This window comes from Megascapheus bottae, chromosome 6 (assembly GCF_031878675.1).
Source record: "Megascapheus bottae isolate mThoBot1 chromosome 6, mThoBot2.hap1, whole genome shotgun sequence".
Classification (NCBI taxonomy): Eukaryota; Metazoa; Chordata; class Mammalia; order Rodentia; family Geomyidae; genus Megascapheus; species Megascapheus bottae.
Genome location: NC_143514.1, coordinates 12,147,272 through 12,162,625, shown reverse-complemented (window position 1 = coordinate 12,162,625; position 15,354 = coordinate 12,147,272). Strand labels below are relative to the sequence as shown.

The 15,354-nt window shown below is 41.0% G+C and overlaps 1 protein-coding gene across 1 annotated transcript in view; it reads right to left on the bottom strand.

Annotated features, from left to right (window-relative positions):
• Positions 1-13,380, bottom strand: part of Palmd (palmdelphin) — a 57,379-nt gene extending 43,999 nt beyond the window's left edge. The window contains exon 1 of the mRNA XM_090334255.1: positions 13,067-13,380. Within this exon, the coding sequence (XP_090190381.1) occupies positions 13,067-13,111 (45 nt within the window). The 5' untranslated portion in view covers positions 13,112-13,380. The remainder of the gene's footprint in view (positions 1-13,066) is intronic.
• Between the last annotated feature and the right edge of the window lie 1,974 nt (positions 13,381-15,354).

Here is a 15,354-nt window from a genome sequence, read left to right as displayed (position 1 = left end):
ACAATACCTAAGCATATATCTTGAAGATATTATTATTTGATTTACAGTCAACTGATAATTGAATAGGCAAGTTTTTCTGAAGAAGCTGAGATGTGTCCTGAGTTATTTAGTTATTAATTCATCCAACACAAAGGCACTTAGGTTCAAATCCCATATTGAAGGTGACAGGGGTAGTCTGACATTATTTAACAATTATTCGGAAGTGGATGAATCATGGTTCAAAGCTAGCCTGGGCAGTGAGGTTTGTGAAACTCTTATCTCCGGTAAACTATCCAAAGGGGAAAAAAAAAGCCAGAAGTAGACATGTGGCTCAAATGGTAGAGCACTAGCCTTGAGCAAAAACAAGGCCAGGGACAGTGCCTAGGCCCTGAGTTCAAGTCCCAGGACTGACAAAAAAAAAAAAAAAGAAGGAAAGAAGAAAAGGCATTTGTACCAGTAGCTCCTCTGAGAAGTGCTATCTACGTATCAAAGGAAGTGTCTCCAGAGGTTGAGGGGGGAAGAGGTTGTGCACATCTGGCGCTTCTGAAGAGATTAGAGTGGGTGTTGGGAAGCTGCTGGGAGAAAGATCAGACAAACCAAGGGATCCCTGTGGGAAAAGATCAGGGCTGGAACATTGGGGCATTATTTGGAACAGGTTCAGATTCTAAGTTGCCATACAAGGAGTAGCAGGAAATTGAGAATGGCAAGATGGGGACAGATTCTCAACAGAGACTTTTGAATGCGGTGAGTAGGGGTTTAGATTTGTTTCTGTACTGAGAAAAGAAGTAATGAAAGGCTTTGCCTGGAGAAGAGACATAGAGCTGGAGGTATGGCTCAGTGATGGAATGACAGTCTAGCAAGCACAGCACCCTGAATTCAGACCCCAAGACCTCCAAGAAAAAGATAGATTTTCATATAACATCATTGTGCTAACGTCATTGAAGGAAAAGGACCTGAAGACAACAGAGACAGAAAGCTGAGACCAAAGGAGCCAAGTGTGAGGCTGACTGAGAGAGCTGGAGTGAAAGAAGCTGGGATTTGGCCTCTGGTGACATGAAGTGGAAATGGGGACGTCTCATGGATCAGTAGGTTTCTATGTCTAGGTGACTGACAGGAAGTCAGAATCATTAATGGAAACAGGAAATTCAGGAGAAAGATGAAGGACTTTGGGAGTCCCTGTGACTTGGTGGAGTTGTCTGGTAATCATTGGGGATGCTGGATAGAGAGATGAGGAGATAGGGCTAGAGAGAAAGATGGGGGAGTTTAGAAGGCATGGATGAAAACCATTTTTTTTGCCAGCCTTGGGGCTTGAACTGAGGACCCGGACACTGTCCTTGGGCTTTCTTAAGGCTAGTACTCTACCACTTTAGCCACAGCACCACTTCCAGCTTTTTTTCTATGTCTGTGGTACTGAGGACTCAAACCCAGGGCTTTGTGCATGCTAGGCAAGCACTCTACCACCAGGTCTCACTCCCAGCCCTTGGGGTTGTTTCTGTGGAAGAAAAAGAGGGCCAAGGCCAGATTATCCAATAAGAATTTCCATGTAAGGAAGAGGAGAGGAAGAGAGCCCACACCAAAGTTGATCTGAGGGTCTGTGGGATAGTATTTATAAAAATGTTGTGACTTGGGTCACATGGCTAAAAGGGACAATGGAACAGAAATTAGAACAATTATTGTACTATGAAACTGCAGTTTTTTTCCCTAAATCAGCTGAAAGAATTGTAGGAAGTTAGAGCCATGACAGAATTCAATGAATCAAATGTTTTCAGATTCATTGGGTTAGAAGCTGACCATCTTATGACTTTTCCATCAGCTTTGCTGATAGTTTCATTCTTAGCATCTGAAAAGAACAAGAGCAACTACCTGTTTGAATTTACATATTACAACAGGGCAAACATGGTAGGGAATGAGCAGAGACTAACGGTAACCTGGAAAGAAATTTGCTAGCACAAGATTCCTAGAAATGAATTCTGGGCATGCTTATAAGTGTACTGGATTTTAATTAATGTAGATTTAAAAAATTTTCAAAAAAGTTCTTTCAAAATTCTTGAGCCAGCTGGAGGTATTATATCAGTGGTATATCAATTGTTCAACAAGCAAGGAACCCTGGGTTGAATCCTCAGCACCAAGAAAAGGGGCCAATATTTCTATAGGGAAGACAGATTCTAAGGCTTGGGCAATGTATAAATGAAAATATGTTAAATGAAAATAATTAAAACTATCTCAGGTAAGAAGGAAAAGGAGCTATTATTAAACACAGAACTAGCCAAGTAGTATAGCATGTAACCGAGATCAGTAGATTTCCAATGACCCACGCACTCCTTTTTAACAGTGGAAATAATACAGGATGAAATGAAGTATATTGGAAACATCATGGTCACCAACTGTGTGTGTATCTGTGTGATTTTGTGTCTCTGTGTAGATCTGTGTATATTTGTGTATCTGTGTGATTGTGTCTGTGCATGTCTGTGTTTGTATGTTTATCTGTTTGTATGTGTTATTGAGAGCATAGAGAACATATAGCAAGAATATATACAATGTGGTATTTATTTAATTTTTTTTTTGCCAGTCCTGGGCTTGAGCTCAGGGTCTGAGCACTGTCCTTGGACTTTCTCAAGGCTAGAGCTCTACCACTTGAGCCTCTACCACTTCTGGCTTTTTTCTATGTATGTGGTACCAAGGAATCGAACCCGGGTCTTCATGCATGCTAGGCAAGCACTCAACCACTAGGCCAAACTCCCAGCCCCATTTATTTAATTTTATTGCCAGTCCTGGGCCTTGAACTCAGGGCCTGGGCGCTGTCCTTGGGCTTTCTCAAGGCTAGAGCTTTACCACTTGAGCCACAGCACCATTTCTGGCTTTTCTCTATGTATGTGGTACCGAGGAATCGAACTCAGTCAAGCAATCTACCGCTAGGCTAACCTCCTGGCCCACAATGTGGTATTTATTAAAATGACAAAGATAAGCTAGAACTCATCCTTTTCTAATGTTGATTCTGTAGTTTTGAATATAGACAAAGATCTTGACCCTGGTAAAGATGTAATAAACATGCTCACAAAGGAAAATTGACTTCTTGGAGGAAACAGAAGGCCTAAGACAGAGCTGCTGTAGTCCCCATTTCAGGGAGAAGAAAAATTTTATAGACATGACAAAAAATATTGTTATATAATCTCCTTGGAATCTTGGATGAAGTGAAAAGTAGCTAGAAAACTGAAAGTGGAAAATGCCCAATTTTTGGAAGAGAGAAGAAAAGGTAAATTATGAGTATTTACAGACTGGTGAATTTATTGGCTAATTCCTGGCAAAGTAATAGAATGAATTTAGTTAGGCCAGGAATGTTGTATTTAGACAGGAATGTCTAGCAGGTAGAACTTGATTAATAAACACAGATATTGGGCCAAGGATATGGCCCCGGTTCAATCTCTAGCATGGCCCAAATGTAAATAAAAAATAAAAAATTAAAAACCTATATGATTTGAAGTTCATTCTTTTCTTGAAAATTATTTAAACATCTGTGGATAATGAATATAGTGCTTGCAATAATGATAACTTTCTCCCCTTTTGTTTGGAGACTGCAACTCAAATTCAGAATCTGATATTTTTGCTTATTGGCTGACACTCTACTATCTCAGCCATGCCTCCAGCCTCAATAATAGTTTTTCTGATTGAGAACTTTTTACATATCAGAAATCACTTAAAGTATATACATGTACCATGTATTTAATTTTCCTCAAATCTCTGTGAGAGAGAAACTATTTATTTCCATAACGTTCATGAAGGAAACAAGATATCCACATCATGGAAACACAATATACCTGCTAGCTTTTCACTCTTTGTTTCTATTTAAAACTAAGGGCACAAAGTAATATAATTACAAAGTAATAGAATTCCTATGAGTTTTGGCAAAGGTCCTGACCTTGCCCTTCTGTGAGTCTGTGGATATGTGTGTGGAAAGCAGTATTTATTTGGAAGTGATTTGTCTTAATGTATTTTTTTCATATATTTTTATTGTAATTGATAGAAGGGTTACATGAAGTTGCCAGATAGAAGGTGCATTAATTCCTATACATTGATACCCTTTCACATGTCTTGGTCCCCATTTCCCTCCCCCTCTCCTACCCCTCATCTTGTTTTCCCCCGTTCCTTAACCAATTTCAAATAACCAAATACAAATATATCCGATATATCAGGTAACAAAGTGAGATAGTGTAACAATATGAGATAACCAAGGGACAGCAAAAGTGATGAGAGATAACATAGTACCTTAAGAACAACAATCATTCATTATATGGCTTATGTTTACATCATATTTTAAATGACAAGTTTAACAAACAATTGTTCAAGGGGTGATCTCTAATAATATATTTTTTTTAATCAATACCCTGGAAGAAGAGAGGAAGCTCAAACTAAACCTAACAAACATACACACATAAATACACTGAGATACATTTACTGAATTAGGATTTCAAGGCTGAAGTAGGCTGGATTTCCAACTCTCATTTTATTCTTCAATTTTAGTCATTGTTTCCACTTTCCAATAAACTCCAAAAGAATCCAGTTTGTGTCCAATTCTTTAATGATTTTTTTCTAACCTTTGTTATTTATTCTAATCGAGTGACAAATCAAAACCAGGATTATTGATAAAAACACAAAACCTCTCTGAATTATTAAGAAGTGATGATAACTTCGGGCAGGTTTTTAATAGAAAAAAATCTGCTAGTCATTAGCTCTCTGCTCTTCTCAGCTCAATTGCATTTGTTCATTTTATTCATTCATTCATTCATTCACTTATACAGTCTTATTAGTGCCCCAGATAATGTTGAGCTCATTGATGTGAAAGACCAGCTTCTGTGAATGATGCAAAAAAAAAATTCTTTTGGTCTTAAGAAGTCCTGGCTGTGGGGAGGAGACAGCGTAGTGGAATTGGGGTGTGTGGGGGAGGGGGGAGGTTTGAAATATTGGATGGTCTGACACAATGACTTGGGTTCCATCCTAACTCTCTTCAAACAATAACAAATGCTTCTGAAATGATACTACCTACTGTTCATGTCTACCTCTTGGTCTGAGGCTGGCTCAGGTAAAGGTTCAGGAGAGATCCTCATTTGCAAAGCAAACTGAAAGCAAATGGTGCTGTGGTTAAAGGGTATAGGAGCCCTTGTCTTGCAAATGTGAGTTTTGGAGTATAGAAACAGATAATTATAAGAATTGTTTATAATGTTTGTAAGAATGTATTGTGTTGTTGTGGTTTAGAGAACTCACGAATAAGAGAATAGATTTGGATTCTAACATTTCATCCCTTAAATTTTCTTGGCCTTAGGTTTCTCTCCTGTTAAACAGAGATGATAATAGTAACTTTTGAAAATATTCATAGGCTATTTGGGTAAGTGAGATATTAAGTGTGAATGTTTTTGTTGTGCTAATGCCTAAATGCTTTGTAAGAACAGATGCTGTCATCATGTTAGTAATCCCAAAATTCTTTTGCTGAAAAGATATAAAGAACATCTACAGAAGTTTTAGATTTGATCAGGAAGAGAGGTTGTTCTTTTAGTGTGTAGAATTGCCCTATAGCAGCTACTTAGAAAACTTTACTCTGAAAACTTAATGCTCATGACAGAAATCAGATTTCATTTCCTTCCTTCCCCTCCCCTCTCCTGCTCTCCCCTCCCCTCCTTCTTTCTTTTTCTTTTTATGCCAGTTTTGATTTCCATTCAGAGCTTCAGATGATAGCATATTCTCTCTCTCTCTCTCTCTCTCTCTCTCTCTCTCTCTCTCTCTCTCTCTTTCTCTCTCACCTTCAAAAGTTACTTTTTAATAGTTACATCAAGTTGGGTTTTGGTGGCTTGCACCTGTAATCCTAGCTACTTAGGAGTCTGAGATCTGACGATTGCAATTCAAAGCCAGACTAGATTTGAACTCAGAGTCTGGGCCCTGTCCCTGAGCAATTGTGCTCAAGGCTAGCACTCTACAACTACCATTTGAGCCACAGCTCTACTTCTGGCTTTTTTATTTTGTTGTTGTTAGTTAATTGGAGGTAAGAGTCTCACAGACTTTCCTGTCCTGTGCTGCCTTCTAACCATGATCCTCAGACTACTTCTCCTTTTCCTTCTCCTTCTCCTTCTCCCTCCTCCTCCTTCTTCCCCTCGTCCTCCTCTCCCTCTCCTCCTCCTCTCCCTCCCCTCCTTCTCCTCCTCTGCTGTTACTTCTTCTTCTCCTTCTCCTTCTCCTTCTCCTTCTCCCTCTCCCTCCCCTCCCCCTCCCCCTCCCCCCTCTCCTCCTCCTCCTCCTCCTCCTCCTCCTCCTCCTTCCTCCTCCTCCTCCTCCTCCTCCTCCTCCTCCTCCTCCTCCTCCTCCTCCTCCTCCTCCTCCTCCTCCTCCTCCTCCTCCTCCTCCTCCTCCTCCTTCTCTTCCGCTTCTGCTTCTGCTTCTGCTTCTTCTTCTTCGCCAGTTCTGGGCACTGCTTTTGAGCTTCTTTTTCTCAAGGTTACTACTCTATCCTTGTACCACTTCTAGCCTTTTCTGTTTATGTGATGCTGAGGAATCAAACTCAGGGCTTCATACAGGCAAGGCAAGCACTCTGCTACTAAGCCACATTTCTAGCCCAGTTCTAGTTCCTAACTGGCTCAAAGAAAAGCTCTCCATCCCTAGTATTTTGTGGGAAAAATCTCTAAGTACAGATCACACTCCCATATTCTTTCCATGTCTTTCCTAAGACATCCATCTTAGGAAAATATTCATCTCATACATTTCTAAGTGAGGAAAGTTTTTTTTTCTTCTGTGTCACTACTGAGGGCTTGAACTCAGGGCCCTGTGCTCTTGCTTCGAGTTTTCCATTTGAACCATACCTCCACTTTGGCTTTTTGTTAGTTAATCGAATATAAGAGTCCCAAATTTAGCTATCTTGTCTGGCTTCAAATCTCAGTCCTCAGATCTCAGCCTCTGTGGCTAGGATTAGAGGCAGGAGCCACTGATGCCCAGACACTCACTCAAGCTTGGTGCGCTTTTTTATAAGATGGTTCTATCACTTTGAAATCGCTTCCCCAAATGACACTACTACTATTTCGATGACTAGTAGAAGAGGCAAGGTGGTTGGCAACTAGCAATTCAGAAGGGGAAGTCCTGTTTCCGATTTCCTATTCAACCTTGCCACCTTTGTTTCGATTGCATGTAGGCTTAGATGCTGATTTTAGCTTGTTTTAATTATAGTTCTCCAAAGAAACCAAATTATCTTTGGACCATCCAGGGATGTTCAGAAAGCTCCTGTGATTCTTGTTAGCAGGGGGTCTAGCAAATATAGCAAGCTGGAACAAACTTTCTGTTCAAAAACAGTTTCCTTAATGAGCTATTAAAATTATAAATCCTCCATCATGCGGTCTCCTACATGGGTGGGCTATTATGTTTGGCAAAGCAAAGTGGCTGAGCACATTTGTTTGAAGAAAACTTTCCTCTTGTGGAAGAACCATGTAATCTTGGTACAGCATGGTGGAAAATTGTATGGTGACTTTCTTGTTTGAACTTTCTGGGCTTCTTTATTTAGATGGTTGACTTCATGTGCATTCGTGGGAAGGCCTCTGAAAACTCATGACAAATTAGAAGTTGCTCTGTAAGCATGCCTTAATTAGGAGGTATGTTGGTTAACAATGGTGCATTATGAGGTCTTTTCACCACTGGCACTTTAAGAAGGCCTCAGAACTTCAAGTTATACAGTAGTTCAAACAAACTTAGAAAGTTTGTTCAAGATCCAGGTTTGTTTGCTATGCTTTTCTGTCGTTCATTCACTCAGAGAGAATGAATACAACAGATGCATGGTGAATCTGGAGGATAAAAGAGACTGGATTCTTGAGCAGTTGATCTGTGGAGTTACATAGGTGTCAATAAGCAAGATCCAATTTATAGCTTAAGTCCTTGGTTCGCCATTAAAATTTTGAATGCCTTTTGCACAAGAGTCTTCACATTTCCATTGTGTCCTGGGCCCAGAAATTCCATAGCAGGCCCTGCCTCTAGGTCTCTCGTTTTTATGGATGTCTCAATGATTACCAAATAGGAACAACATAAGAATCAGAGGAGGAAGAGTTCCCAAGGGAACTAAAGAAATAACTAGAACCCTTCAGTGTTCATTTAGATTTTTTGGGGTATGGGGTGTGGGGAGGAGATTATGTTTTATGTCCAGAACTTCCTGTATCCTGAATTCCTATCTTTACAAGATAAGAAAATATTCTTTGGGAGTGGAAAGGAATGGGGATTGCGTCCAGAGAAATCTGAGCACTCCCCGCCTCTCTGACCCCTCCCCTGGTCATAAGCAGCTTTGGCTGGCAAATCTGGTTGTGTCACTCAAATTCCAATGTCAGAACTTTCTGTGGCTTCTAGCCAGGAAGCGGTCCTCCCCAGGTGCTTCTTTCTGCCTGTGGGCCCTCTACGGTGGTCTAATGTTTGCCACCATGGCTGAGCTCAGATGTCACCCCCTTGAGAATCTCATCCCATCACTCTGCTTATAATCGCAGCCACCTCCCATATCTGATCCCCTTCCTCTCTCTATTCTCCTTCTACTTTTCCCATGAATGTGTAAGACTCTACACATAGTAGGTGCTTAGTAGCCACTCAGCTAGTGGCACAAGAGAGGAAGCTGATAGCCACAGTTCTTACCCTGAAAGGTAAGTCTCAGTGGGAAAGGGTAAACCAATGCAACAGTTATACTCATGAGACTCTATGCTGGAAATGAACTTTCCATCATGAGGGGAAGGGACTTGGGCGGGGTGGGGAGAGTGAGCAAAAATGAGGGAGAAGGTAACACTGTTCAGGCTATTCAGGAGCTGAGATCTGAGGATCATGGTTCAAATTCATTCTAGAGAAGGAAAGTCTGTGAGATTCTTATCTCCAATGAATTACTTAAAAAAAAGAAAAGAAGCCTGAAGTGGAGCTGTGGTTCAAGGGGTAGAGGGGCACCTTTGAGCAAAAGATGCTTAAGGCTAGTAGTGTCTGGGCCCTGAGTTCAAGTCCTAGGATAAGCATATGTACATGTATATGTACACACACACACACACACACACACACACACACACACACACACGCACGCACGCACACACACGGAGATCAGAAGTTCTGTTCCTCAGGAGCTAGAAGTATGGCCTAGTGGTAGAGTGCTTGCCCAGCATGCATGAAGCCCTGGGTTTGATTCCCCAGTACCAGAAAATGCCAGAAGTGGCACTGTGGCTCAAGTGGCAGAGTACCAGCCTTGAGCAAAATGTGTTCAAGGACAGTGCCTAGGCCCCGAGGGCAAAAAAGAAAGAAAGAAAGAGAGAGAGAGAGAGAGAGAGAGAGAGAGAGAGAGAGAGAGAGAGAGAGAGAGAGAGAGAGAGAGAGAGAGACAGAGAGAGAGAGACAGAGAGAGAGAGACAGAGAGAGACAGAGACAGAGAGAGACAGAGAGAGACAGAGAGACAGAGAGAGACAGAGAGAGACAGAGAGAGAGAAATTCTGTCCTTTGAGGAGGAAAATGTCAAGAGTAATGTCAAGAGTCAGGAATCTCATCTCAAGGGATTATTCTGTTTCCCAGAATTGACCTGGCTTTTTCACTGGTCTTCAATTTGGCCCTCATTTCACTATTCACTGAAGTATTAGCAATACTGGTATCATCAGTTCCAGTAACATTAACAGATTAGTATAGTGATTTGTGCCTGTAATCCCAGTTACTTGAGAGCTGGAGATTGGCCAGGATGCACACAAAATTAGGGAGACTTCCTTTTAACAATAGACCAGGTATGGTTTGCTGCCCCAGCTACTTGAGAAGCATAAATAGAAGGACTGTAGGCCAAGTCCAGGTTGGACAAAAACAAAATCTGATCTGACAAATGACTTAAGGCCAAAAAGAACTGGGGGCACGAATCAAATGGTGGAGGGCTCAAGGCTCTTGAGTTTAAACCCTATAACACACTGCACAACACACAACACACATATAAACACAGACATACGCAGTATGTCCGTGTAAAATTCCCAGTGCAATTCAAATTACCAGTCTATTTTGGTAACTCTTCCTTTGTATAAATCCCAGTTGCTCGTTAAAATATGTACTAACTTGAAAATAGCCTTGAGACATTTTAGATATGAAACATCATATTTAACATCATATTTAATAAGTTTGAAGTAGTCTTATTTTCTGATTATAGTTGAAAAGTAAACTCTAACTAACAGATAGTTTGGCCATTGACCAAGGAAAGGATGAGTCAGGCCCTGTTGAACACTGAATAAGGAAGACGAAGGCAGGTAATTAGAGAGCATATTTGGAACACCTAAACTGAAGTTAGCTTTTCTAAAATAATTATTCCTCTATACTTTTGTAATTTTGCCTTTATTATCCTTAAACATTGGAACAGACTTCTGAATAATCCCAAATTCAGTATGGTGTTCTAAGAAATGACTGGCACCATCACAATAATTTAGTTTGCAATTTGAGAAACTGAATGCCACATTTTATCTACTTCATGCATTTAATTTTTATTTATTTATGTTTTTGAGGAAGACTGCCACTTGGTTCTGTTAAATTACATGCATATATGTTTCTTTTTGCAGTGGGAATAATGAATTTTCTGGTATGTGAAATCAGGTAGAATAAATGCCCTCGACGAAGTTTATTACATTTCAGAGCCAAGAATTAGAACACATTTTAATTAAAAAAAATCAAATAGATCCTATAGTGTGACAGCTTTTTTCCCCCTCCCTCTTGCAAAGTGATGTCTTAGTCCATTGGGAAATGACCTCTGGTTTTGTTCTTGAAGTTTTATAAAAGTTACATCTGGGAAGACAGTGAATGGGAAGATTGTCTCTGAGTTTTCATCTCAGTAGAAGATTCTGAAGATTTTCAGAAGTATTACAAATGCAAGCATGCTTGCAAAGTCCCTGGAAACTTTCATTTTCCAAGTGGTGAAAGAGGGAAGCTGAAGTGGCTTCCTGGGCCAGGCCAGGGTGGAGAAGGCTGGCATTTTCCAGGCTGAGCATGGGCAGAGTGATGTATCGTTTCCATGAGACACCTGCTCTATTTTCCTTCTTGGTGGTAACAAATGGGGCCCAGTTTAGCATGGCAAGGAACAGGCCCATGAAAACTTGTTCCTATAAACTTTTTCCATTTCCCCCTACAACCATGTTGCATGACTTCCAACTATAATTACTTTATGATCTTATTTGATTTTTCTCTAATGGGATATGGTTGGGCTAGGGGAAGAATCCAAATGAACTTTATTACAGATCATAATCCCCAAAGCATATGCCATAATCTTCAGGAACCTATCTATATACTTGATTTCTTCTAAGACATGATAACCCTATATCAGTAGGGTTAATTCCATAGAACCCTGTTTCTATGATTTCTATTTCTAATTTTTTATTTCCAGCTTGCATTTGGACCCTGAGTGAAAAGGCCTTCTCTTCTTGAATACTGGAATATAGCCCGATCTGTGGACCATGTGGACAACAGGAAGACATTGACAGCATTCTAGAGATAGGTTCAAATGAGACTCTGGCCCAATTCAACAAGTGAAATACAAAAGAAAAGTCTACCTGTCTATTTCATTGAATACTGACTTCCTCCAGATAGAGGATAAAAGTCTTAGAAACAGTGGTGCTTGTGACCACACAACACAGCACACAGTCTGGTGAAATAACCTTTAGTCAACAGCTGTGATGTTAAAGGCCCTGGCCAAAAACAACAGAGCAGAACAGGAGTTCCTGTCCCTTCAAGCTGGACAGCTGAAACAGTGGCTCAGATTAACAACAAAGCAAACACCAACCCAGGCCCAACTTTTCTGATGAGAGGAAAATATAATAAATGGAATTTAGACCTTGAAAAAGAATTATGGAAAAGTGCCAACTTCATTAGTGACTGGTGCCTGCTTGGTCCTTGATCACTCAGGAAGAACACATTTACCTAGTAAGGCGGTTTGAGTGGAGACGTGACATTGTGTGCATTTAACACAAATCTTAAAATTAGGGTCCACATGATTAGCTATGATACAAGACGCGAAGGAGTAAAGAAAAATTACCTCCTACCTATTCATATAATATGAAAATCTTTTTTCTTTTAAAAACACGCATTTCTTCCTGACTGCTTATTTCAGCGGCAGAAAATGTGAGAAATTTGGGGTGTGATTGTATTTGTTTCCAAAGATTTTTTTCCTTAAAAGATGATAAATACCCTTTGTACAACTACTTAAAGGTAATAAAAACATTAAAAATATATTAAAAGTTGAAATGAATGAAAAATGATTATGTTTATGATTATACCGATTCCTGGGTTACTGCCAAACAGTGTTTCATGAAATTAAAAAAAGAAACAACATAGCTGTATCATTGAAGGAAAGTAATTCATTTCTTGCCCTGATCCTTTCCCAGAATAAACAAGCAAACAAACAAAATTGCATGATTTTCCTTCCTAGTGTTAGGAAAATAGTTTTCAAATCCATCACATAGAACATTACTTTATCAGGGTCTCATTCCATGTATGCCTGGGATTGAAACTGATCCCAGAGAATTAATCCGATACGTGCTTTTGCCTACTTTTCTCCTGTTTAACACTTAGCTGAAGTATACGAATATTTATGTTAACTCAATTTAACCTTTCTGGAACATACTATTACACCCACAATAAAAAGTTGCAGATTGTGTGTTTTCTTTCTTTGGCTTTCTTTATAAAAATCTTCTTGAACTTGAACTACAAAATCTGCCTTACTGTAAAAAGTTTCCAAGCTAGGGAATATGCTGTGGTTTATTTTTATTTTTACTTTTTTCTTCATCAAACAACTGTCAACTAGAGCTGCAAGAGGGTTAAAAAAAAATCCTGTGTTTCCAAGCTTTACAGAAAGTACATATTAGTGTAACCAAACTGCCTTCAAAGCTCCCCACGGCTGTTTTAAAATAGAGGCACCCTGCACAAATCAGAGCCTTTCCCCTGCCTGCATTCAGGACCCCCAAAAGCACAAGGGTTAAGGAAAGCCGACATGACCCCAAAGCTGACAGCTCTGCTCCCCTCTTAACCAGGGCTCAGCCATGGTCAAGCTGGCCTCGGGTGTGGCTCTTCGTGTTAGAACTCCAGACAGACTCACCGTGATGGCCTGGAGTCGCTCCTTCACCAGCTCGGCTTCTTCCATTCCGCGAGTCAAGGACAGGAGGACACCGAAGCAAGTGTGAAGCTATCATAAATCAAGCTGCCTCCTTTGGGGAGGGGGAGGAGGAGCTGGGGTGTCAGAAGGGAAACAGGGAGAAGTCCGATCTCCGCAGCACAGGGAGACTCCCCACTTGTCAGGAGGCTCTTTGAGCAGATGCATGCATGAGGCCAGGCAGACACATGTAAAGAGCAGGCTTCAGGAGGCAGACGCCCAGGCTGGCTGGCCTGGAGTTGACTGACAAGTTAGAACGGCGGCAGCACAAACCCTTTTCCTTCAGGAGCTGCCAGCTCTTTGTTGTAATGTTGCACAGTTAGCCAGGCACATTTTCTCATTAACTGTTCCTTTCCCGAGTCATTATTTTCCAGGAGAGGCACACGGAGAAGCAAATTGACTAAGGGTTTTAAGTCAGTCTCTGGTGCCTGTTGCCAGCCCCTCAGTGTGTGTGTGTGTGTGTGTGTGTGTGTGTGTGTGTGTGTGTGTGTGTGTGTGTGTGTGTGTGTGTTTGTGGAAAGTTTGTGGCTTGAGAACTGACAAGAAGAACCTCATCTTTCATCAGTGCAGAAATGCCCTTTCTGTCTCTGTTGGCCTTTAGGTAATATTGGACACTTCTAAAATGACTTCAGAACTTCCTAGGGTGGTTTCTTTGCCTCCAGGGACTCCTCTCCCATCACTCCAGGACTTCTTACAAACCTTGGAACCTTAGCTGGAGGCAGAATCAAAGGTGTTTAAGTGAAGATATAAGAAAGTTGGTCCACCAGCGGTGCTTGCTGTGGTTAAATGACAAGTGCCACCTTATGACCACTCTCAACAACCTGGTCTTGGACCTCGTTCAGAAATGATACTCTTGACTTTGGGAAATGGTGTGTGTGTGTGTGTGTGTGTGTGTGTCTCAACTGAGGTCCTAGGCACTGTTTCTTACCTTCCCCCCACCCCCCACTCAAAGTTGGTGCTCTACAGCTGGAGCCACAACTCTACATCCAGCGTGTTGGTGGTTAATTGGAGATAAGATTCTCACAGATTTGTCTACTCAGCCTGGCTTGGAACAACAAATCCTCAGATCTCAGTCTCCTGAGTAGAGTAGCTTGGATTACAGGCATAAGCCACCAATGCCCTGCTAAAGGTGTTTATTTTGACCTCAGCAGTTTCGCAAGAGATAGGAGTGGGCCTCAGAAAGTGCCATGGGGCCTCTGGGACCTTCTTTTCCCCTGGCCTTTGGCAAAGGCAATGATACCCTGAGGTCAAGGCAGGGATCAGGAGGCCTTGCAGTTGTCTCTGTTTTCCCTCCCAGACCTGTTCTTTAATTAAAATTTGATGCAATAAGCCCTTATTACCATTTACCTCATTATTACAAGTTTGGACGTTATCAGACCTTCCTGTCCGCAGGAGGTTAAAAGGACAAATCAAATACTGAACGTATTGTTTCATTTCCTTTGTGTTTTTGATATGGACAGTGACAGCTAGTATTTATTAAGCACATTCTACAGACATATGCATGTCAACCTGTTTATCTTTGGAGGTGCTGAGTGATAGGTATTATTCCTCCTATTTTTAAAATGAGGCAATGGATTCAGGGAGGTAATTTGCCACATGCCTAATAGGTAATAAAGCCAGGAATGGAAACTCAGCTGTCTGAGTTTGTGACAGTCATTCATGGAGGCCTGTCCCAGGACAAGGGAAGACACAGGCTGAAGGAAAAATCAGTCTTTATGAGAGTTGGACCAAATAGCTGGGTGTAAACCCCTTGGGCAGATGCCTGGGTGATTTTCCTGTAGAAAAACGTTGGGTCCTTGTGTAATAAGCTTTTGCCATATTGCCATTCGGAGCTCCCTACCCCATGCTGAGTTAGTCCTCTTAGGAAGAAAGTTGTCATAATCTCACTTTATACTCGAGACTATTTTATCTTTGTTCCCGCCCCCCGCAATCCTCAAAAAGAGATAGAGAACAGGAGACTGGTTTATGCCTCATCCAGGATGATTACTATTGGACGAATATCACACCTCCAAAGCTTTTGCTTTGTGATGTTCTGAAGATCTTGGCTGGAGTGGAAGACAAGAGGGCAGTTGTGATAAATATTTCCATGAGAATTGTCTAGTTGCTACCCCAAACCAGTGGGCAGACATCCAATTATTAATCTGGATCTTTTTCTAAATGAATTTTTTCTCAAATTTCATTCTTGTTTTGGGAGAACCATCCTGAATGATCAAGTGTTTACTCATTTTTTATAG